The sequence below is a fragment of the Giraffa tippelskirchi genome, chromosome 2, assembly GCF_054371585.1.
Source record: "Giraffa tippelskirchi isolate mGirTip1 chromosome 2, T2T-mGirTip1v1.2.pri, whole genome shotgun sequence".
In the NCBI taxonomy this organism is placed as follows: domain Eukaryota; kingdom Metazoa; phylum Chordata; class Mammalia; order Artiodactyla; family Giraffidae; genus Giraffa; species Giraffa tippelskirchi.
Window position 1 is genome coordinate 212,401,803 of NC_137276.1, and position 26,362 is coordinate 212,428,164.

General features: G+C 34.9%; 1 protein-coding gene across 2 annotated transcripts in view; it reads right to left on the bottom strand.

The window, feature by feature from the left end:
- TMPRSS15 (transmembrane serine protease 15) overlaps nt 1–19,332 on the bottom strand; it is a 135,103-nt gene extending 115,771 nt beyond the window's left edge. The window contains exons 1-6 of one of the 2 annotated variants that reach the window (XM_081572669.1): nt 19,188–19,332; nt 15,550–15,680; nt 14,975–15,042; nt 7,835–7,986; nt 5,816–5,860; nt 4,347–4,382 (exon numbers count right to left, since the gene is read on the bottom strand). In XM_081572669.1, the coding sequence (XP_081428795.1) occupies nt 4,347–4,382; nt 5,816–5,860; nt 7,835–7,986; nt 14,975–15,042; nt 15,550–15,680; nt 19,188–19,332 (577 nt within the window). The remainder of the gene's footprint in view (nt 1–4,346; nt 4,383–5,815; nt 5,861–7,834; nt 7,987–14,974; nt 15,043–15,549; nt 15,681–19,187) is intronic. The other variant, XM_081572670.1, reaches the window with a different exon arrangement.
- Between the last annotated feature and the right edge of the window lie 7,030 nt (nt 19,333–26,362).

Genomic DNA, 26,362 nt, shown 5'->3' on the forward strand with positions numbered 1-26,362 from the left:
TCAAGTTTAATTGCCTCGTTTCCCTCTATAAATCTATAGTATCTTGCTGTATGAGAGGAATGAATGGGAATGAATAGTGACTGGGGACTCATGGATCCAGTAAAAGAGGGAATGTGATATTTTACCACCTACTTACAATATGAGAATTCTTTCAGGATTGAGTAAAATAATTCAATAGTCTCCAATAACAGGAAAGCTTTGGAAATGGAGTTTTGGGTGCCAAAGAAATGGTCAGATTAAAACGGGCACTACTGAATACAACAATCTTGTTTAAACCTTACTCTAGTTTTTGAAAGATCTTTTTTAAAAAGTATACAACTTGCTTTTTTTTCTGGTTGTGTCCCTCCTTTATGCCAGTCATGAATTGATATCTGTATTATTTCCTGTCTTCATGACTGCTCTTTAAGACATATATTTAAATCTTTGTCTTTCAGATAATAAATACAAAGTTCAAGAAGACTAGGTGGCTTACCAAACATTATGTGACAGTAATTGGTAGAAATAGTTAAGGTGGATTCACCTACACGCTTTCAATGTTTGAAAATTGTATGTTACTTTTTGGTCTTCATTATGCTTATCAAATGCTCATGTAAAATGTGAAAGATAGAAATAAATATGTACTGATTCCATTCTTACAGTTTACAGGTTAGAAAGATTTCTGCTCCACTCTCTAGGAAAGACAAGTGCTCGTCAAATATTACCCTCACGCTCTGTGTTCCCCTCTCACAATATCCTTTTGCCAGAAGCTGGGCTGTTAGCCAACGTTTGATCTTGCCCAGCTTCCCTGGTCGTTCAGAAGGTAAAGAATCCACCTACAATCATGAGACCTGAGTTTGACCCCTGGGTCAGGAGGATCTCTGGAGAAGGGAATGGGTACCCCTTCAGTATTCTTGCCTGGAAAATCCCATGGACAGAGGAGCCTGGCTGGTTACAGTCCGTGGGGTCATAAATAGTCGACACGACTGAGCAACTAAGTGTGTGTGTACATAGCACGTAAAATGTCATAATACATTTGGTCTGTGGGATATTTTGGTCCATAAGACATTTGGTTCTTAAAACACTTGATCTATTCCAAAAGGTACTTAAAATTTGCTCCTCTCTCAAGAATTCATGGACAGAGGATCCTTGGAGGACTACAATAAAAGGGGTCACAAAAGAGTCAAACACAAATGAGCCACTAAATAACAACCACAAAAAGTGTCCAAGAGCATATCTGTTCCATTCAAACGATTTGGGTTTTGTTGTTGTTTTGCTTTTTTGTTTTTAATTTATTTTGGCTGAGCTGGGTTTCTGTCGCTGCGTGTGGGCCTTCTCTAGTTGCAGTGAGCATGAGCGTCTCTACACTTGCAGTGTGGTGGCTTCTCTTGTTGCAGAGCAAGTGGGCTCTAGGGCACAAGGGCTCAGTAGTTGTGGTGCATTGGCTTAATTGCCTTGCAGCATGTGGAATCTTCCTGGACCAGGGATTGAACCCATGCCCCCTGCATTGGTAGGCAGATTCTTAACCTCTGGACCACCAGGGAAGCCCTCCAAATAATTTTGGACAGGACCAAATTATCAGGGACCATTTTGGTGTGGGCAAATGTCTTATGGGCATTTTGGATAGGACCAAAAGTGCTGCAAGAAACTGGGCATATTGTTCAGTCACTTTTCATATTTTTGGTGGGCTTGTCTTCAACAGAGTAAGAAGGAAAATTTGTTTTAAGTCCAAAGATTTTTTGCTCTAACACTTTTTTTCCTTCTATGTCTTTCCACATATTTCTCTTAGGGCGTTTTATACACCTAAGAGGTCCTCAATAACTGTGGGTTGTATGAATCACTCAGTGAATCAATGAACAGATAAACAGAAAACACAGCACTAAGTTTGGTATTTGTTGCTGAATTTTAAAGTTATAAAAATGTTTCTTAAAATATATTAAAGCTATTTAGTTTAATTTTAGATTAAATGAATTGGTCATTATCCATCCTAAAATCACTTTTTGAGAGTGTGTTGAAAGGTGATTTTAGATGCTGTAAATAGTTTTCTGCATTGCATAAGGGACAGTGGGCTGAAGAACAGTTCTGTTTTTCATGGTGTTGTGCTGCACTCTGGACAACACCAAAATACAACCCCAGGCAGGCTTGTCCTACCATAAGACCCCTCTATGGGTTTAGAGGTAGGATGATTTGTTTCATAAAGTATTTTGATACATCATTCACATATCACTCTGCTTTTCATACTTCACACCCACTGTTTTATCTAGGAATTGCTGAGTCTTACCTAGAGACCACTTACAATTTCACAAATGTTCTCTCCTTGTATTATATAATATTTGATATATATTTTAATAACATGAAAATAGCAGTATTATTTTAGGAGCTGAAGAGTTATACAATATTGCCTGTATGGAGTTTACCTAAAGAGATTAGGTACACAGACTGTTCAACATGAAGATTAAGTTAGGACTAGAGAAGACATTTTGGTTAACCAGCAGATAGACAAAAGCAAAGTAGACAATTATTAAGAATCTGGAAAAATTATGACATTAAAGACACATACCAACCATACACAAAACTTAAAAATAAGCTCAAAGTGGAGCAAAGACCTAAATGTAAGACCAGACACTGTAGAACTCTTAGAGGAAAACATAGGCAGAATACTCTTTGGCATGAATCCCAACAAGATATTTTTTGACCCACCTCTTAAGAGTAAGGAAAATAAAAATAAATGATGGGACCTAATTAAACTTAAAAGGCTTTGCACAGCAAAGGGAACCATAAACAAAAAGAAAAGACAACGCTCAGAATAGGAGAAAATATTTGCAAACAAAGGAACTGACAAGGGATTAATCTCCACAATATGCAAACAGCTCCCGTAGCTCAATATCAAAAGAACAACCCAATTAAAAAATGGGTGGGAGACCTAAATAGACATTTTTGCAAAGAAGACATACAGATGGCTAAAAAGCACATGCAAAAATGCTCAACATCACTAATTACTAGAGAAATGCAAAGCAAAACTATAATGAAGCATCTCCTCATACTGCTCAGAATGGCCATCATCAAAAACTCTACAAACAACAAATGTTGGAGAGGGTATGGAGAAAAGGAAACCCTCTCACACTGTTGGTGGGATTGTAAACTGGTACAGCCTCTCTAGAGAACAGAATAGAGGTTCTGCAAAAAACTGAAAACAGAGCTACCACATGACCCAGCAGTCCCACTCCTGGGTACGACCAGAGAGAACTATAATTCAAAAAGGTGCATGCACCCAGTACTCATTGCAGCACTGTTTACAATAGCCGGGACATGGAAGCAACCTAAATGTCCATCAACAGAGGAATGGATAAAGAGGATGTGGTACCTATATATGATGGAATATTGCTCAACCATAAATAGGAATGAAATAGGGCCATTTGCAATAACTTGGACAGACCTAGAGACTGTCATACAGAATGAAGTAAATCAGGAAGAGAAAAACAAATATTATACAATATTGCTTACTTGTGAAATCTAGAAAAATGGTACAGATGGATGTATTGGCAAAGCGGAAATAGAGACACAGATGTAGAGAACAGGCTTAAGTTTGTTAACAAACTTAACAAACTGAGAGCAGAAGGTGGGTAGGATGAATTGGGAGATTGGGATTGAAATAGATACACGATTATGTATAAAAAAGATAACAAATGAGAACCTGCCAAATAACACAGGGAACTACCGTTCTACTCAATGCTCTAGTCACCTACTCATTGTTCTGTGGTGACCTAAATAGGAAGGAAATCTGAAAAAAGGGTATACTTGTATATGTTTAAGTGATTCATTTTGTAGTACAGTAGAAACTAACACAACATTTAAAGCAACTGTACTCTAATAAAAATTTAAAAACAGATACATGACATGTGTTGGTATAAAGCAGTCACTTAATGAAAAATTGCTGAATGAATGAATCCAAGGCAACTTTGGTACTAATTTGGCAACTATACCATGTTAAAAGGAGAGAGCAAGTATGAGTCACTTGTATTCAGAGAGAATAATTAGAGACAAAAAGCCCCTCACACCTGATGAAACCTATATCCTTTCTGGAAAACATTTTGATCCTACTCTTGGCACGCTTAGCAATAGATAATAACCATGATTCTAATAGATGGAGGACTGGAGTGAGATTAGATAATACAGGCATTAATTAACCTCAAATATGTTGTTGGCTTTTGGTAAAAATTTAGGCTAACTATAAACTTTCATGCTTTATTCTTCTTATCTATAATAACGGTATTGTTAACTGCTGTTTATCAGATAATTCTCAGAAGTCCAAAATGAAACATAACAAAAACTTTTTAAAAAACAAGAGAAATTGTATTATTAAAACTGACCTGGGGTTGCCAGAGGAATGCTGGTTGTTAGCTTTTCTGTAAAAATAAATAACATAAATAAAAATTACATTTTTAAACAGATTATTGGGAATTCCTCCTGCTTAATATTTTATGTGAGAGTTTTTTAAATTACTATGAATTACTAATGTTCATTAACTTAATATATCATTTGTATCTGGATCTAAAAAACAAATCTTTTATGTTTTTTATTGATTTTTAGAGTTGTATAGCAGAGGGTTTTAGATGTGTTCACTTTTTTAAGGAAAAAAGATTTTTTCAATAATAATTAACTAATGTAAGAATTCACTTATTTCATAATGGCTGTAGACATAAATTTTCTAGATTAATCTGATGCTATTTGAAATAGGAGCTTGAGATATGCTTAAACTACTGGCCTTGGAGTCCAGAGAATTACTTTTAATTCCCAACTTTGATAAATTTAAACTGTGTGACTCTGAGCACTTTATTACTTATTTTTAAGTAGAAAAAGTATTATCTTTCTACAGAATCATTCTGAGAATTAAATGAGATAATGTTTGTAAAATATAGTACCTAGTAGTAGATTCTTCAAATAGATTTTTTAAATATTACAGAAGTGTTCAAGTGATATCAAAAGTAACATGGTTATAGTTTTATAACAATTTATACTTTAAAAATCACTTGGTTATGAATTTGATGTTTGGTATGACTTCTAACATTTTTAGAAAACTTTTATTATTCACAATTTATGGGAAACAGATTTTCAGAAGGTGAAATGCTCAGTAATTCTGATAGTTGGCAGAGACAGGATTAGTGTTCAGATCTTTTGATTTCAATTTGAATAAGATTTCTACAACAGAATGATTTTACATTTTAAAATAACTCAGATTAATTTTAAAATGATAATTTCTCAAAGCTCTCTTTTGATAATCAGTATGATCTTGATAAGACAAAGTGAAATCTTCAATTTTATGAGCAGTAGTGACCAATTGTAGTTAAAAAGAGAGAGTGAAGAAAATGCTGGAATAGAGCAAAGTTAATATTAAACATTAGATTGCCCTTTCCAAACAGTACAATACATTTTGAAAGTTATCATTTCATTATCTTTAAAATTCCTTTCCCTCATTCATAGTGATCTTAGCAATGTTAGGGCTTCATTTCCAAGGCTGCATAATCAGAGTCATATTTTGAGATCACACACACATATATTCACACACATCATATATGCATACATATGTATATAGAGTTTCAAATATGAAAGGATGATTGCAATTTGAAATGCATCTCCTTGCATATATACCTAAGCATTATGAATCCTGGATATTATGAACTACATTATTCCAGGCCAAATGTATACTTTTTACATTTTTAAATGAAGACCAAACACCTCGTTTAGAAAGAGTCACCAGAAAAAAATAGAATCCTTGCTTAACGTCTTAAAGTTTTATGGTCACCAAGTTATATATTTTAAAATGTCATTAAGTACTAACCTGACGTTGTTGCAGGACTTATAGTAGAGAAATTCTCCAAAGACGCTGGAATAAAGTTGGTTTGAATATAGTGCTTAGAGTATTACAAACCACTGAGTGCAGTTCAAATAGTTATTCAAAGGGCATCTGATCTAGAGTTTCCATTTCAGCTTTTCTTACCCTGAAAGTTCCTATTTATTTAATTACTATTTGATTATGATACATTCAATGAATTTTCAGAATCTTTATATAGTCTCTCTATAAAATTTACATATGCAGAACATTTCACTTATTTTACCCATTTAAGAAGGATATCTACTTATTCATCATAGTTACATAGAATAATTTATATTTAAGAGAGATAATCTAACACCCCTAATCTTGTGGAACCTAGAATCAATAGTTTTGCATGAAACAAATGGATGCCAAAATAATCTGGCACATGATAATATCTATTGAGAACTAAGAACTGTTTAAGCATAAAGTGATTTTCACTTAAAAGATAAAAATAGCTATTTTCTTCACCTTTTAACATGTTTAATATTTTTAAAGACACAATCACAGCTATGTTAAAAATAGAGGAAACCAAAGAATATCTTCTGAAAAGCCCTGATCTAATGAATTTGTTTTTATTCAAAATAATATTTATAGTAAGTGGGCTAAGAGGTAGGTCTTCTTCTACTAACTAGATGATTTATTGCATTATTTCTTCATTACAGCATTGTCTTCTTTGTAAAAGACCTGCAACAGTTTCATAAAGATGTAGTAGATTATTAATGAAGAAGATAAAATCAGTTTTATAAGATTTTTTCTTAAAGAAGATAATATCTTAATTTTTCATTGTGTTTGGCTTGACAGTTTATTGTTTAAAAATCTAAGATGTTTGTGAGATTATTAACCAATTTTAAAATGTAACAAATTTGAAAAGTGACATGATGCAAATAAATATTAAAATGAAATACCAGGCCCATCTGTATCCACAATCTCTTCTCTGTAAACCTTCAGCTAAATATATTTTTGAATTCAGAAATTTTTGGATGTTAGAAAGCTCATCAATATATAAATATCCACTTCAACTGGAATAAATGCACACTCTAAGTAATCTATTGCCAGTTCAAATAGTTTTATTTCAGCATAAGTCAGTGTCGATTTGCTCTTAAGCAAATATATAAAGACATGAGTGCTTTGTTTCATTGATTTTGTAATAGTAGATACAAAATTGCAGACCTCTAGCTACTTTTCTTTACAGCAAGGGCTCATCAAGCACAGTTTACTTTTATTCAGTTTCCTGCTTTATCCTGCTGTGCCTGTTCAGTGAGAAGACAACTCAAGTTCTTAAGTGCTTCCTCTACTGATTGTTTGGTCCCCTCTGGCACACCTGCTGGAGCAGAGTGTGCTTTTTTGTCTAATTCAAATGAGCTGAAAAATAGTATTAACTATTATTAGCTAGAACAAGTGTTTTTTCTATCAACACATTTACCCCTGAAACCAATCCTACTACATAGTATCTTTACTATTCCCATTTTACAGATGAGATAACGAACATACAGAAAAATTTGGTAAATTGCCTTAAATAACACAGCTATTTAGAGGCCAATACTCTTGCCTGGAAAATTCCATAGACAGAGCAACCAGGTGGGCTACAGTCAATCCATGCAGATGCAAGAGTCAGACATGACTTGGTGACTAAACAACAACAATATGACTATCAGAAAGTAATGTGTCACTTTCAGATGGAAGGTTCCTGGAAAATCAGTGTTGTGCTTGGCCAATGTCAAAAATGTGATTAGACCCACAAACATTTATGCATGCCAATATTTTCAGAACTTCTTTCGTATTTGATATTTTACAAAGATTTTCTCACTGGCATTTGTTTTTCTAATATGTTTTCTCCATATTTCACTATCTTTATGTAAATGTGCTACTCATGCAATAAGACAGGTTCCTAAAAGTCCAGGGTGATCCCACTGCTCCTTTGGTACATAGAATTTTAATTTCATGGCTTATGGATTCAAAGTATCAAATAAGGTTCACAGATACCTGTGATATCAATGCTGTTCAAGTCAATGTGGAAAGTGACCAGTTGGCTGGATTTATTTGCTTCAATGCCTTGAATCAGTTCTTCTTTTACATTTTTATCTGACACCCACTGGGCAAAAAGAAGGTCAAATATGACTATAATGCTGCCATTTCTGCAAAGCAAAAAGTGACATAAGGGAAAAAAAACTCAGCCCTCTTCGAATGATTTGTGTTTGGTTCTCCACAGTCATCACCTTGTTAATCCTATCACACTTGTACAAGGAAGGTCATGTCAAGTGTTATCTTTATTTCACAGGTGGAAGAAAGAGAACTTAAACGAGTGACTGTTTCTACAAGAGCACAAGATACATCCAGAATCAGAACCCAATTTTTCTCAGTTCCACATTAGCACACTAATTCCTAGGCCAAGCCACAATCACTTGTGTCAAACAAAATCACATGATATCATGACATTTATTCCTATTGTACTGTTTGAAAAAATGAGGATTTGTAATTGGATTTTTTATTTTCACAGATGACTTCTAAGTAGGAAGAAGTCTAAAGTAGTTACACTTATTTCAGAAAAAAAAATTTTTTCTATGTAGTTCACGAGGGCCTGATGGCAAGCTTATAGCAACTGTTAATAAATTATATCTACTTTTTCTTCTTCATTCTTAATATAAAATATTGAAATATGTCCTGACTTCAAAGAGCAGAAAGAAAACAAGCGTAAGTGGGTTACTGGGAAGTTGTGGGCTATATTGTCTCACTGTCAAGAGTTGGGATTATATTGTCTATTCATCTCTGACCATGATGTTAGAGTTCAATTACATGACCCAAGTCATCATCTCTTTTATATCTCCTTCTCTGAAACCTGCATTTTTAAAGTTTTCCTCACTGGTAATTTGTTTACAGTTTAAAGAATCAAAAAATGAATACATATTTGGTCCAGTGGAAATACACAGAGATTTTTGCTCTTTGATCTATGTTTCTACTTGGCTACTATGCTTTTAAGGGCTTCCCTGGTCGCTCAGTGGTCCAGAATCCGCTTGCAATGCAGGAGCCTCGGGTTCTATCGCTGGGTCAGGAAGATACCCTGGAGGAGGGCATGGCAGCCCACTCAGTATTCTTGCCTGGAGAATCCCCTGGACAGAGGAGCCTGATGGAAAACAGTCCATAGGGTCGCAAAAGAGTTGGTCACGACTGAAGTGAATGAGCAGGAGCAATGTGCTTTTAGAATACAACTGTTTGGAAAACGCACTCTAGCTCTGGTCTTCATTCTGTACCCTTCAGTAAGCTAGGGCTGCTCAGGGTTTACTTGGACCCTTAAGAGGCAGACTAACAGACTTCTCTGGTGGCACAATGAATAAGAAAATGCCTGCTAACGCAGGCATGTGGCTCAGGTTCGATTTCTGGTCTGGGAAGAGTCTACCTGTTGCAGGGCAACTAAGACCCATGCACTTCACCTACGGAAGCCGGCAAGCATAGAGTGAGCGCCACAACAAGAAGCCACCAAAACGAGAAGCCTGCATGCCATAACCAAAAATAAATAAAATCAAAATGCAACAAAAATAATAAATTAATAAAATAAATAAAAAGATTAAATATAGCTAATTAAAAATGACAAATAATAATATTAATATAACAAATAGTAAAATAAATGGTAATCAAATAACAAAAATAATAAATAAAATAAGTAAAACCAAAGTGCAACCAAAAATAAATAAATATACATTAAAGAAAATGAAGTTTTTTTGAAAAAAAAAAGAAAAACTAAAGAGAACCAAATTTTGCATGATATGTTTGCTATTTCTGAAATTTAGGCATTTACATTCATATATGTCAGTTAATTAGTTTCTTGAAGGGCTTCATCAACTCCTGAAGGTTCTTTATGTATCTGTATGTATATATGTCTTGGTAGAGCCTACAATATATATATATATATGTAATTTTTTTTTTTCCTCTCCAAGACTAAATACAGGATCAAAATGTCCCTGAAAGATCACAGTAGATCACTATTTCCCCTCAGTAGGATATTCCTTTTTAGTTTCTGTGTTACTATTCAAGTTCACAGTTTAGAAGTAATTCCTTTGTATGTAGCTAGGTTTTCATGATTGATGTGAACAGGCTGATCAATAATTGCACATTTCACCTCTATTAAGTATAGAATTTTAATATGTTAGAATGTTTAACTTTCCGATCATTTGATTAAATCGAATTATCCAAATCTTCTAAATGGTAAAGCTCCTTAGTAACTATTTACTAAGTAACAATGTCCCAAATTCACCCACATATGTAATCTCTTGCTATCTGTGATAAAAGTAGATTTCATCACAGACACTGTTTTTACATACCCCTCCACACTTGTGAATTTTTCCATGCTGGTCAGTCTCTCTTTTTATTTGAGAATAATGCTCCATTTTCACATTACTTCTGCAACCATTGCTCATGTCAATAATAGTTTTATTCATGAGCATGTGATTAGGCCCTGGCCAATGGAATATGAGTTCCTATCAGTTGATCGGAAACTTCTAGGAAACGTTTCCATATTTAATGTAATAAAGGCTCAGAGTGGACTGCTACTCTGTTGTTGATTATTATTATATCTACATGTGATTGCTGGAATTGTTGCATCTATTTGGAACCATGAGGCAAGTTATGATTGTCAAGCTACAGATAGCATAATAAAAGATTGAAAACATGTACATTTTTTATCATGTCACAATCATTGTATTACTGAATCACTGAATTAACCTCTTCTGAAACCTACAGATTTCTTGTGATGTCGGATGATAATCACTTTTGTTTAGGGTACTTTTAGTCATGTGTTCTGTTAATTGCTATTTTAAAAATCCTAACAGGCATATAACTATCAGATTTCATGCTATATTTATTTAAACAGAAGCTTGAGTAAAGGAAAATGACTCTAGTATTTTTCACCTGATGTTGGCCAACACTGTAATTTTAGCAATAAGGAGATTGAAACTTAGAGTCATATAGGTAATTGTGCCTAGAGTTATACAGCTTGCTAGTACCAGATAGAGGAATAAAAGCCAGCTACTCTGTGTCCCAGATGTGTTTTAATACAGTTCTTATTCCTCACCCCCCTGCACTACTATTAACACCGTTATGAACTATTTCTCAATAGGGAAGACAGTATAATACATTTGCCTAGATGCAGGTCCAGGTTTTTATTATCTTGCATTGTTACCAGAACTTTATATCCAAAGAGATGGGGGAAATGGTTGGTTAGAATTGGGATGGCGAGTGGATAGTTTATTGCCTCCACACTTTTGAGAAATAGAATCTTCCTTCCTCTCTTTCTCTCCTTCTCTCCCTCCTCTCCTCCTCCTCCAATAGCTCATCTTTTTCTTTTCCTTCTCACTCTTTCTCCGTCTTTTCCTCCTCTTCTTCCTTCTCCTTTTCCTTGTTTCCTTACCAATCTTTACCCCCAAACTTCTTAAATGAATAGAGTTAAATATGGTTAAAATAAAGTGAGAGTGAACAATGTCCATTGGTTTCTCTGTCTTCAATTATCATTGCTAACTCATCCTTGGTTGCCCAGCATATAGTTTTAATTCTGTTTAAAACAAATTTTTTCTCTTTATGTAACTTTCACAGATTTAATTTCACTTACCACTTTCTTTTATTTTATTTGAATTAGGGAGTAGAAGAGGTAAGGTAATTTTGGCAGAGAGCATACAAATCTGGAATTTTCTTTCACTGAGTTGAAAGTAACTGGATTAGTTTATCCTCAGGCATAAAACATCTTTGTATGAAAGATGTGTTTTTTTGGTTGTTAATTATACATTGCATTTAATAATTCATTTGCAAGGACAGGAGTTACATATTCTATATCTACATACTGTTGCATTCTTTAAAATTTGTTTCTTATTCAGTATAAATGTTGAGATAAGAGCGATATACAGTAGAAATCAGGGAAACCATAATAAACATGTATGCTTTACCTAATAAGAAAGTTAAAGCTGTTATGTGGTTTAGTAATCATCTCTATCACAGCTGTGAGATTGAATTTATTTATTAAGAAAATGAGAATTCTTTCTTTAGGAGACAAAAAAAGGAAACAATGACCATTTTCATTTCAAAGCCCTTTTTCAGTGGAATATCTGAGTTCATCCTTTTTTTTTAAAAAAAAGATAAATCCTATCATTATACAGAAAGCCTGTGTGCAATAAATCAAATGTTTCTTATCTCTTATTTTCCTTAATGATATTGATAACCTCTAGGGTTGCTGAGTAAACGAAAGTCTTTCCTTTCCTAACTTGATGACTTACCTGTGCTCAAAGGGCAAAATAAGCTTCCTATTGCTACAAAGGGTAAATAGCACTTTATTAAAAGAATCAACTCTTAAATGCTCTTTGAGTCAAAGCATTTTCCACAAAGCAGAGTAATAAAAGGCTTCCCAGACATGGGCAGACCATTTGCTTGTCCTGCAGAGTAGCTCAACACACACACACATACACACATATGTACATAAAACAATGGAGGAGGAAGGAGTTGACATTAAATAATATTTTTAAAAGAAAGAAGAGATAGGTTAATGACTAAGTGTAGTATTCTGAGTGCTATAATTTGACCATATACACATGCGCAGAGTGTGTGTTTCATTAAAATCAGTAGCAAAAATTGAAATAGGCACTTTAAAGGATTTTTAGATGCATTTTTCAGAGTTGATATGGCTACTGTTGAGAAGTCAGTTATTTGTTTCTTGATTTTATTAATCAGTTTAAAGTAAAAATAATTTATAAAAGCAATTAAGAGTCTGCTACCTATTTCTATAGGCTTCTCTGATGGCTCAGGTGGTAAAGAATCTGCCCGTGATGAAGAAGACACAGGTTCAATCTCTGGGTTGGGAAGGTCCTCTGGTGAAGGGCATGGCAACTCACTGCAGTATTCTTGCCTGGAGAATCCCATGGACAGAGGAGCCTGGTGGGCTACACTCCATGGGGTAGCAAAGAGTCGGACATGACTGAGCGACTAACACTTCCACTTTTTTCTGTAAGTGGAATATGTCATTTTATACCATATTAGTGAAATTAAACCTAAATGTTTGCTTGTTACTTTCTTTCCTGCTTCTAAATTTCTTTCCTTATCCTTTCCTTCTCAGTCTCCCAAAGCACCTACCTGTAATTTATCTTACAGACATTTTCATGAAATTCCTTGCGCTGCATCTTTTAAAAACTCACTTCTGATTTAAAAGTAGTTCAGCTACAAGTAGGTGAAAGTTTCTCTATACTGATGAAGTATATTATTTGAGAATTGTTATAAAATATGTATCAAGCTTTAGGCAATATATTGGTCTCCTAGGTAGTTTAAAGGAAGGGAAAGAAATAATTCCTTAGCCCAAATAATTTACAGTTTCAAATATAGTGATTTTGCTATCTAGAGAAATGTAAGGTTACTTAATAAATATCAGAGAAAATGCTAGGGTTTTGATAAACTACCAGACCTTATATAAAAGTCTGTATTCAGCAAATTTTCCCAGTTGAGTAAAAACAAAGTTATCCAGCAAGTTGTAAGCAAGAGAAAACAAATAGTTCCATCAGGGAAACTATCCTAATAAACTCTGCACTACACACTGTGCTTAGCATGGATTTCACTGGGCAGAGCCTTATGAAGGTGAGGAAGAACATGGGATCCCACTCCTTGAAAGTGATAGTCGCCCAGTCCTGTCTAACTTTTTGTGACCCCATGGACTTAGCCTTCTAGGCTCCTTTGTCCATGGAATTCTCCAGGCAAGAACACTGGAGTGGGTAGCCAGTCTCTTCTCCAGGGGAATCTGGGCTAAACCTTTAAGAATTAAATTTTAATTGAACCTTTAATGCAGATCTCCACACTCAGTCCTCTCTAAAACTGGAAAAGAGAAATTGGTTCCACTTACTCTAAAATGGGACTTCCCTGGTGGCTCAGATGGTAAAGCAGTGCGGGATACCCGGGTTCAATCCCTGGGTCGGGAAGATCTCCTGGAGAAGGAAATGGCAACCCACTCCAGTATTCTTGCCTGGAAAATCCCATGGACGGAGAAGCCTAGTAGGCTACAGTCCATGGGGTTGCAAAGAGTCGGACACGACTGAGCGACTTCACTTCACTCTAAAATAGATAATTAACTTAAAGTGAAATAAAGTCTTGAATTCATGGCTTTACCTACACAGAATAAATACTGAATAAATATTTTAAAACAACATTTTGAGTAAAATACACAAACAAAAACACTAATAAATCTTTCCTGAGAGTCCACATGTCTCCTTCTAGCCCTGAAATTAGGTTAGGAAGGAGGTTATCAGAGATCATAAACCCTGGAAAACAGGAGTCAAAGCCTCTGTGTTGTGGACAGGAATGAAGACAGTAGATGGGGTGGAGTTGACTGGCTACTGAGACCAAGATATCATGAATATGCTATCTGGGATAAAGAATGATAAAGATAAATAGATAAGTAGGTGAGAAATAGCCTTTTTTGTTTGTTTGTTCATTTGGTAAAATAAAGCTTTGTGCTTTTGTTCATTTTGTTCCAACAAGAAATGGCAAGGACTAATATTTTCCTCTGCCCATTAACTAATTTGACCTTCTGTCGTTGTTCTTCTAAATATAATCTCTTTTTCTTTGACTTGACCTCTCTGTTTGGTCCCTGTGAACCAAAGGACTGTTTTACAAATGTCAGGACTCTTGTGAAAACCATGTAACAAGTATCCCTGGTGGTAGACTCTCCGGTTTAACTGTTTCTGATCTGAGATAGATTGTGTGCGTGCTCAGTCATGTCTGACTGTTTGCAGCCTTGTGGACTGTAGCCTGTCAGGCTCCCCTGTGCATGGAATTATCCCAGAAAGAATACTGGAGTGGGTTGCCATTTCCTCCTCCATGGAATCTTTCCCACTCAGGGATCAAACTCGCATCTCCTGATTTTGAACTCACTGTGAAGGAAATATGTTAATATGGTATCAATTATCTAGCATTGTTATTTTCTACAAATATAAAAGTCTATACTGTGCCACTTTTCTCAACCTTCCCAGAAAATGTTGAAACTTTAAAATATTTCATTTCCTCCTAAAAATTGTGATGCTCTTTTTACAAATACTAGCAAAGAGATTATTATGTTGTGATTCTGTGCTTTCTATCTATATAAAAATTTTGAGCTATACTCACTCAAATCGTAAAACTCTTGAGTTTTTATATTCATTTTTCAGATTACTTGATTGAAAGATATCATCTATCTGAAAGAAAGTTAAAAGGCATATTAAATTTAATATTATATTAAGTAAAATATTGAACAAATTTAAACAAAATAATTTTTATATTCTTCTTAGAACTATTTTGGGGTACTTTCTTTCTGTGTGATGATACATTTCGTATATTTAAGTATCCTGAGCAATTATATTTATTGGCTGATTTTTTTCAAAGAGAATAAAATTTATGTGGGCTTCCCTGATGGCTCAGACGGTAAAGAATCTGCTTGCAACGCGGGAGACCTGGGTTCGATCCCTGGGTTGGGAAGATTCCTGGAGAAGGGAACAGCTACCCACTCCAGTATTCTCGCCTGGAGAATTCCATGGACAGAGGAGCCTGGCAGGCTACAGTCCATGAGGTCGCAAACAGTCGGACACGACTGAGTGATTTTCACTTTCACTTTCAAGATATACGTATCTTTAGCAAGTAGTTAGTGAAATTATGTTATGAAATTTTAACATAGTTAAAGAGAGAAAGAGAAAAAAATCTCCTACCATTTGCTGAATGTCAAAAGCAAGAACTTTGAAGTCCATTGAGAGTTTGTCTTGCAAATGAGAATTATAAGTAGCTCCAGATGTTATTTTTAATGTCCCTCTGGCTTCATGACTTTTTCCAAATGCTGCATCTAGATGAATTTATAAGAAACAAAACACTGAAAATGTGATGATGAGTAAGAAAACATGCACATTCTGGTTAAGACACAGAAGTAAAGTTCTTGGTTAATGTGTTGACTCTGGAGTTCTTGCTTTTTCTTTTCAGTCTTCCTGTTTCATCATCAGCTGCTTTTATCTTTTCATTTTTTTCTTAGCCATCTAGTTGTTTTAAAAGATTGAAAATTAAAACTTTGTCTCTGTCCCGTTATATATATTTTTTTCTTTTCTTTGAAATCTAACCAACTCTGCAAGCTTCCAAGTTTTGTTTTGTTTTTGTTTGTTATTGAGATTCCTGTTGGAAGATACAGGAATGATCAACTTCCACCAATTATGAGAACTGATTCAGGGAAACATGGTGAGAAAGGCACCATTAAAAGTTTTGTAGTTGCTTTCAGATACTTCTTGAACACCTAGCATCAAGGGACACAGCTGGTTTTCTACATGTGGATTGCTGTGAGGATTTCTGTGTGTGCATTACTTTGAAGCATAGCTTTGAAACTACTTCTTTCATTCTAATAATTATAAATTTGACATGTATAACCTTTTGCCATTAGATGGGGACTGTCATTATTGGGGAAGTTATTGAGAATGCTGCAGGAAATATAATTATCTCAATATGAAAAACATGTAAGAAAAAAGCTGACAAATTGGGTAGGGACATGGGAAATAAAATATGCCATTAAGTCCAATACAATACTATTCTGTGATTATTTCCCTTGAATGTATGTTCAAAACGAATTGCTTCAGATGAAGCTCGTACAATGATGAGACCATTAATAAATGTGCTAATAATGATGCATTGACCTGATATGAGAAGATGCTATTTCTTTTTTTTTTTTTTCCAGCTGGATAAATTGGGACTTAGACTCACTAAGAAAAATTGTCAGTGTTATAAAAGTGACAGATATGGAATTTGGACAAAGGGTTGACTGACTTCAAACCTCAAGATCTGTTATGCTGTGCTGTGCTTAGTTGCTCAGTCATGTCTGACTCGTTGCGACCTCATGTCAACTGTAGCCTAGAAGTCTCCTCTGTCCATGGGGATTCTCCAGGCAAGAATGCCATTCCCTTCTCCAGGGGATCTTCCCGACCCAGGGATCGAACCCAGGTCTCCCATATTGTATATATTGACACAAATCTCCTAGTTCAGAAGAAACTTCAGAATTAATATTTTAAACAACACTCAAAATAATATTTAGATTTATGTATTTAAAAGACAAGGAAAGACTGAGGAACTGTCATGGATTGCCAGAGACTGAGGAAACATGGAAACTAAATACAGTGTAGGAATCTGTACTGAATCCTGAACAAGAAAAGACATTAATGAAAAAACTGGTGAAATTTGAATACAGTGTTTAGTTTATTTAATATTATTGTAACAATTTTATTAATTTATTGGTTGTGATAGTGGTACTATGTATATACTAGATACTGACATTAGGGGAACTTGTATGAATGTTATAAAATAATTCTCCAATTTTTACAACTTTTTGGAATCTAAACGATTTCCAATAAAAGTGTTAAGTATATTAAAGTGTATAGTATGAAATACATTAAAGTAAGTGTAAAATAAAGTAAAGATTGAAGGCAAAATGAGAAGAGGGCAGCAGAGGATGAGATGGTTAGATAGCATCACCGAATCAATGGACATGAACTTGAGCAAATTCTGGAGACAGTGGAGGACAGGGAAGCCTGGCATGCTGCAGTCCATGGGGTCTCAAAGAGTTCAACAGGCTTAGCGACTGAAGAACAAAAACAAATATTAAAGTATGTATTGAAAGTGTGTCTTATGTCCTGTGGTGTAGTGTTATAGCTTTATTTCAAATCTCTTCTTATATTCAGTTGTTCACGATTAAATCACACTAACTTTTAAAAGTATTTATTTTTTTATTTTCCTGGTAAAAAACTAACTTTCGTGTTTTTATTGAGTATCAAACATTCCAATGGACTTCCAAATGATTACATGTCCTTGAAGGTATTCACAGGGCATTTAAGACCAAAGTGGTCACTTTTCTAAAAGTCTCAGTGAACTTCTAAAATTTATTTAATTTTAAATGCACAAGCCTTCCTTCTCTTTGTGTATAGCTATAGTAGTAATATAAACCAGGGATTATATTGGAATTCTTTTTTAAAACTATAAATCATATTTATTATTTCTAATTTCAACTTATTTGCTAAGGGAAAAGAACTAACTCAAAGTTTGAGAATTTTCTCAGTAAAACCAAAATCACTACCATTAAACGGTTCTGAAGGAATTATTATACCATATAATTCATCATTTTATAAAAATGTGAAAATTTTCTCAGACAAGATAAATCCAATATTCAGGTTTTTTGCTATGCTAACATTAAAAAAAAGAAATCATATAAATGAATGAATGGTAGAGTGCACATTCTCTAGTTAAATTATCTAGTTTGGACTACCTGGCAATGCTGCAAATTGAAACAATTTACCTAAATTCTGCCTCTGGTTTTTCACTTGTAAAATGAGCCTAACAATAGCAACTAACTCATGGGTTTGTTGTAACAAGAGAATACATTGTAGAGCTTTTAAAAGCAGTTGGTACAGGTAATTTGGACTTCCTGGGTGGCTCAGATGGTAAAGAATCTGCCTGAAATGCAGGAGATCTGGATTTGATCCCTGGGTGAGGAAGATCCCCTGGAGAAGGGAATGGCTACCCACTCCAGTATTCTTCCCTGGAGAACTCCATGGGCAGAGGAGACTGATGGGAGTCCATGGGGTCACAAAGTGTTGGACATGACTGGGTGACTTTCACAACACAAGTCATTTAGCTCTAAAGAAAAGTTTCTTTTTCTTATTTATTTATTTGTTTTTTTCTGTTAATCACAAATTGCTACTCAGGCATCTTGCTGCTGCTGCTGCTAAGTAGCTTCAGTTGTGTCCGACTCTGTGGGACCCCATAGATGGCAGCCCACCAGGCTCCCCTGTCCCTGGGATTCTCTAGGCAAGAACACTGGAGTGGGTTGCCATTGCCTTCTCCCAGGCATCTTGAGATGTTTATAAATCCACAATTATACCAAGATTCCCTTATATTGTTCTAATTAAAATTGATGTACTAATAAGAATGAAGATACAATTCTCTAGAAATAAGCAATATTTTTCTTTAAATTGGCCTATTTAGCCACTTCTATAGTCAACAAGGTTTGAATGTGTTTATGATTTAAATTCTATTAGAACAGACTATGAACCTACTGTGTTACATGTTGAAACTGAGAATCTAATCACTTTTTAATTTTAAATACTTTGCCTCATATTCAAATTCTGAATTAAATTCAAAATTATACACCAACTTAAAAAATTTCTATGATGTGAACTAAGGTGAAGCATCTGAATGCAATATAAATACCTTGCCGGGAAATCAATCACAGCAATGGATACAATATGCTGGCAGGATTCTGGAGACTGAAGTGTATATATTTACCTGTGAGCACTTTCTGTAGCCAACCTATGTAACTTACCTTTTTCTGATCCCTGGATTGACAGCCAGGATACTGCAATTAATCCAGCACAGAGCGCCACCAATATGACAAAGAGAACTGCCAACATGACTTCACAGGTGCTGAGAGAATGGCACCTTGACGGTACACTTCGGTTTGACACCATTTTTGGTTTTTGAAGGTTTGCTTCTCTAAGGACCCTGGAAGAGCACAGAAGCTTTGAAGAGCAATTGAAGAGCGGAAGCTCTCCAGTTTTCAAAGAAGTTTTGTCAAACAACAAATCTACGTTAGTCTTACTAGTCAGTGTAAATGAGTGTGTATGTCCCTTTAGCAGTATTACGTCTCTATACATTAACTAGCTTTAATCTTTAAGAAGTTAATCTTTAAGAAGATATTAGTGAGTACAGAGATGTTTAGAGTCGTAAATGTTAATCACCCGAGCAGGTCAGTGTCAATGTGAGTGAAATTAACTGCATGTTGTAAACAAAAATGAAACTTTATCATTTTGAGAGCTGGTAGAAGAAATGTGAAATTCATGATAGTCAAATTAGTCATTTGGCACACACATGATATTTGTAGTAAGTCCCTAACAGATCAACCTTCTACCCTCTGACTCAGGTCATTATTAAGGTATTTTTCCTGTTTTATGTAGGTTTAGACATTCTAAAGATAACTTTTAACTACAGATATATATATATATATTTATATATTTTTTTATTTATATATATATATATATATATATATATATATAGCCTGACATATATATTAACACTTACATCTCTCATCCTACCCTCTCTCTATCCCACTTTCTTTCTCTTTCTCTCTCTCTCTCAATATATATATTGAGAATATATATTGAGAGAATATATATATATATATATATATATATAGCTATATATAAAGATATATATAGATATATCTTATTGGGAGCTTCCCTGTTGGCTCAGTGGAGAAGGTGATGATACTCCACTCCAGTACTCTTGCCTGGAAAATCCCATGGACAGGGGAGCCTGGTGGGCTGCCGTCTATGGGGTCGCACAGAGTCATACACGACGGAAGCGACTTAGCAGCAGCAGCAGCAGCAGCTGTTGGCTCAGATGGTAAAGAATCCTCCTGCAATGCAGGAGGCCCGGATTCAATCCCTGGGTGGAGAAAATTCCCTGGAGAAGGGAACGGCAACCCACTCTAGTATTCTTGCCTGGAGAATTCCAAAGACAGAGGAGCCTGGTGGGCTACAGTCCATGGGGGTCACAAAGAGTTAGAGATGAAACAATCACAAATTTTGCAATCTTCATTATGTCACCCATCTAAAGTTATGCAATGTAAGGGAGTATTGATCTAACGTAAAGGAAAGTCCACATAAACAAGGCGTCACATGCCAACATTTTAATGTCCTCATGTAGTTTATCAGTGAACGAGAGTAACTGCTGTGGGAGGAAATAAGCATTTGTTTCTTTCTTAGGGAAGTATTCTGGGTGGGGAAGACATTACTCACTTGCCTTGAACTTTATTATTTTAAATATCCCAACAGTAATGACAGGACAGGTTGAGATAACCACACTCATGACGATGGTTACGTGAAAACCAAGACTGTTCTCTGATAATAAAAGTACACTTCATCATAAGGCCTTCCACACTTTTAATAACAATTAATTTAGAATTAAAATTAATAAATAAAACCAAACTTGTTCTGAAGTAAGCCAATTTGTCTCTTGTTCTGGCAAGTAAAATTGGTCAGACGCAACGAAGTACTAGGTCCAGGGTTAATGTGCTGAAAGTGTGGCATATTATATTGGCTCAAATAAGCAATAACTTATTTGTTTCTTCTTCTTTACTCTTGAACAAAAAGAACCACATGTTGCTCTCTGAAAGCCTTGCTAGTAAAAAGTGGAATATAAATAAATAAAGGTACCTCATGGAATATATTTATAGTTTTTTATTTAACTGAGTTCATACTAAGTATTCTTAATCACTTTAAAATACACATGAAATGAGAGAAACCATGGATGGAGTTGGGAGAGCTTCATCTTCATCATGTTCTAGGACATGATTCTAATGACAGGTGAGACCCTCCTATACAATGGGAGACTTGAGTGGGTCCCCTTGAATTTGGGGAGTCAAGGAGATGGAGATAAATGACTTTTCTTCATTGTAGCTGTTGCATAGGCAATTGCTTTCAGAAAATCGAGTAGAATTTTCTTTTGAATTTATATAAGGGAAGAGAAAGATAGCAAAATTAGTTCATGCACCATCTTCCACATGGCACAATAATATATTAAACATAAGATCAACAATTATATACTTATGTTCAGAAATGAAATCAGCATTTATATTATAATTTTCCCTCAAATTATATGCTTTAAGTGACTATGCTTATTATGTTCAAATAAATGAGTGGAAGAATAGCTTTTCTTTAAAAAGACGTTGATTTATGAAGGACAGACTGAAAGAAGATGAACAGGTTAATGTGAAAAAGGACAAATTATATGTCTTGAAACTGAAAAAGTTACTAAAATAAAATGGAATTTGTCATGCTGTGCTGAGCTTAGTTGCTCGGGCACGTCTGACTCTTTGCGACCCCATGGACTGCAGCCTGCCAGGCTCCTCTATCCATAGACTTCTCCAGGAAAGAATACTGAAGTGGGTAGCCATGCCCTCCTCCAGGGGGTCTTCCAAACCCAGGGACTGAATGCAGGTCAGTATTCTTTACTATCTGAGCCACCAGGGAAATCCAAGAATACTGGGGTAGGTAGCCAATCCTTTCTCCAGGGGAACTTCCCAACTCAGGAATCGAACCGGAGTCTCCTGCATTGCATGTGAATTCTTTACCAGCTGAGCTACAAGAAAGAAAGAAAGTGAAGTTGCTCAGTCATGTCCCACTCCTTGTGATCCTATAGACTGTAACCTGCTAGGCTCCTCCATCCATGGGATTTTCCTGGCAAGAATACTGGAGTGGGTTGTCATTTGCTTCTCCAAGGAATCTTCCCTACCCAGGGATCAAACTCAGGTCTCCTGCATTGCAGATAAACTCTTTACCATCTGAGCCACACGGAAGTCCCCCAAGCTACCAGAGAAGCCCAGAACTTGCTATATCAGATAACAAAACTCATTACACAGTTATAATAAAGAGTGAGTGATATTGGCCCAAGAGTGAAAAAATATCTCAGTGGAACAGAATAAGGAATTCATAAGCAACTTGATTCATATATGGAAATTTCATATGTCAAAAGGATAGTCTTACTAATATGTGAAGAAGAATGCTATTTCATAAATAATGCTGGATCATCAGGTTATTCTTCCAGGGATATAAAATTAGATCTTTATCTCACATCATAAGAAAATAAATTCCAGGTGGATAAATAAACAAAAAACTACAGAAAAAAATCTTTGAAGTAAATGTAGAAAGATGTTTTCCTGAAGTAGGATACTAAGGGAGATTAAAAAAAAAATAAAACTGTCATTTTATTAAAAATGAGAACTAGGAAGAATATTGATAAATTTAGCCAATAATAACACAAACTGGATTTTAAACAGAAGACAAACAACGAAACTAAAAACAAAACACAAAGTAGATTTTTCCTTTTTTTTTTTCTTCATTTTTTACTGTGTATGTTTTTATTTGGCTACAACAGAACAGAACTGAGGCTAAGATTTTTGTATGAGTTTCTCAAATTTATTTGGAAGGTAATCCAAACAAAGTCCATGAGAGGAGCTGGGAAGTGAAAAGTGGGGAACAATAATGGCAATAAAACTATATAATCAAGCCAGAAACCATCGTAGGCTCAGGAACATAATTCTGCCGTGGGCTGTGTGAAACAGAGAGAAAAGTCCTCAGGATTACCCCAATTAGTGGGCAAGGAAGCAGGGATGTTTATTAACCAAATAGCCTTGCTCACTGGCAGAAAGTAGTTTCTGGGGCTTTAACTCTCCTACTTTCAGCTCACCCTGTGTGTGTATAGAACATTCATGAAAAATTGCTTTCAGTTTGCAGAGATGAATGAGAGTACATGTGGGAAGGATCCTTATAGTTTCCAACTGAGAAAATATTTTCAAGAACTCATGGAGAATTTCTGCTAAATAACATTTAAAAGACAAACACCAGGCAATTAACAAAAGCACAAATCTTAACAAATTATAAAGAAATAAAACACAAAAACACAAATGTCTACAGGCAGTCAATTTTAGTAGATGGTCAACTTCAGTAATAATTATAGAATTCCAATTAAAATAAAAAATTGACCTCAAATATACTAGCAACATTTAACATCCTTAGTATTGCTAAGCAGTGGCAACCATTAATTGTGAGAAAGAAAATTAAAATAATCATATTGAAGAGCAATTTGGTAGTATCTGTCAAAACTAAATATACACATAGAATTTGACTCCCAAGTTCATCTTATAATTATACCCCTTAGATAAACTCTAACACATGCAGATAATGAGAAAATACGACAATATTCGTCATGAAACTACCTTGAGCCTCACAGAGTAGAGAGAAAACTTTTCCATCAATAGGGAAATGAATTGTACTTTTTACATGATAAAATATTATACACAAGGTATAAGTATACAAACTGGAGCTTTATGTAACAGTTTGGAAATAATCAACAGACTTTTTACATAAATAAACCAGTTAAACCCCAAGATCTAGACATGTCCACCAGCAGATAGACAGACAGATAGAACATCCTTTCAAACGTTGCTGAATACACATTCTTTTCAAGTGATGTGGAACATTCTCCAGGATAGATCAAATTCTAGACCACAAAACAAGCCTTATCAAATTTAAGAAGATTGAACTCATATTAATCATCTTATGACATGAGACTAGAGACTGTGAACTAGAAGTCAGCTACTATGTGGCATACCTGAAACTAATATATCATTGTATGTCAAATTATATTTCAATAAAAACAAGAAAGAAGTTGCAGAAGAATATATGCAGTGCCAAACTTTTCTAAAGTTAAAAAAGAAAATAATTTGTTTAGGAATGTAGTCACATGTAATGAAAGTTTGCATATGAATGATAAATTAAAAATTCAATATAATGATTATTTCTAGCTAAGAACGGGATTGGATAGTGTGGGAATGGAATACCAACCAAGGGGACTTCAGCTGTATTTTAATTGTGTTGATTCCCTTAAAATTTTTGAAATAAATTAATGAACTGTGTTAACTTGACAAAATTAGATGATTGGAACACATGAATTAATAGTTTTTTGCATTATTCTAATATAAGTATGGTCTTCCCAGGTGGCTCAGTGGTAAAGAATCTGCCTGTCAATGCAGGAGATGTGGGTTCCATTCCTAGGTTGGGAAGATCCCATGGAGGAGGAAATGACAACCCACTTCAGTATTCTTGCCTGGAGAAAATCCCATGGACAGAAGAACCTGTTGGGCTGCAGTCCATAAAGAGTCAAACACAACTGAGTATGCACACAATATATGTGTGTGTGTGTGTGTGTGTGTGTGCACACTCAGTCATGTTTGACTCTTTGTGACCCCAAGAACTACAGCTCACCAGGCACCTCTGGCCATGGAATTTTTTAGGCATAATACTGGAGGGAGTTTATATATATGTTTATATATACATACACACACACACACACACACACACACACACACACACACACACACACACACACACACACACACATATGGGCTTCCAAGGTAATTCAGCTGGTAAAGAACCTGCCTACAAAGGAGGAGACGCTAGTTTGATTCCTGGGTCAGGAAGTTCCCCTGGAAAAGGGATAGGCTACCCAATCCTGTACTCTTGGGCTTCCCTGGTGGCTCCGGTGGTAAAGAATCTGCTTGCAGAGTCAATCCCTGGGTTGGGAAGATCTCCTGGAGGAGGGCATGGCAATCCATTACAATATTCCTGCTTGGAGAATACCCATGGTCAGAGAAACCTGACTGGCTACAGTCCATGGGGTTGCAAAGAGCTGGATACTACTGAGCAACTAATCAGAGCATATATATATGTATAATGAAAGGGGAAGCATATGATTGAAGTCTCTGTTATATTAGTTTCATCTTATTTAATAACAACTAAATTTTAAAAATCTTTATGCCTAAGACTTTTTACTTTGAGAAATGTAGAAGTCATAGAAACAACTGACCCCATTTAACTCAAATCATTGAATATTTATAGGTAAAACATATATTTTAAACATATGTTAAAATGTAACCATATATGCTAAAATGATCTGGATAAAGTAGAAACAAATAAGTAGGAACAAATATCTGGCATGGTTAATGAAGAGAATATATAGGTCTGGGAAAATAAGCATCATTAATATTCTTAATGAAGTTTTCAATGAGGAAAACAAAATTGTGACCACTTCAGTGATGGGAATGACACATTTCAGTTAAGTGAAAAATGAAGTGGGAAGAGACTTGAAGATAGTGAAAAATGTAGTAAGTAGAGCCAATATTGAACTTTTGAAGAGTTCAATATTGAACTCCTGAGTGAAATTGCAATCGTTTAAGCCTATAATGAATGAAAGGTTAAGAAAAAACAAAACAAAACAAAAAACCAAGAAAATTGAATCTATAAACTCCTGTTAATATTACTGAAGCAAAACGACCAGAGGGTTAAGAATCATGTTACATAATATAGTCCATTCTTTTGCTAAATGTGATTTTATACTCCGACTGTGTAAGTAGCTGTAGTAATTACAACGAGTTTTTGAAGATTAAGGCCCTGATCATTTATAAAACACTTTTTCCACTATTCAACAAGATGTGAGAAAGTCTCAATAACTTTCACCTTTAAATATGCAAAATTCCTGTGACTGGTCTGTTACTGGAAAAATTTCTTCAATGAATATTAAATTAAAAAAAAAGCTAATATAAAATAAGAAGAGCAATATTGCTCACCAGTAATACTTTTGGAGATTCTACAGATGATTTTTTTTCTCTGAAAATGTGTTAAAATAATCCAATGTTGTCAGTAAATTAACACTTCGATGACTTTTATGATTCATGGTTCAAAGGCAACAGAGCTGTATGAAATACACATTTGCTTGTCTTCTAGCTGGTGTATTTGTCTTCCTTACTTTTTATTTTTTTGACTTTTCATACAATTTTGACACATTATTCTAAAACTTAATTAATGAGCCTCTTTTTATTTTAGATGTTGTAAGGGTAGAGTAATCTTTCTTTGTGCACTATCTGAGGACTTTGATAACTAT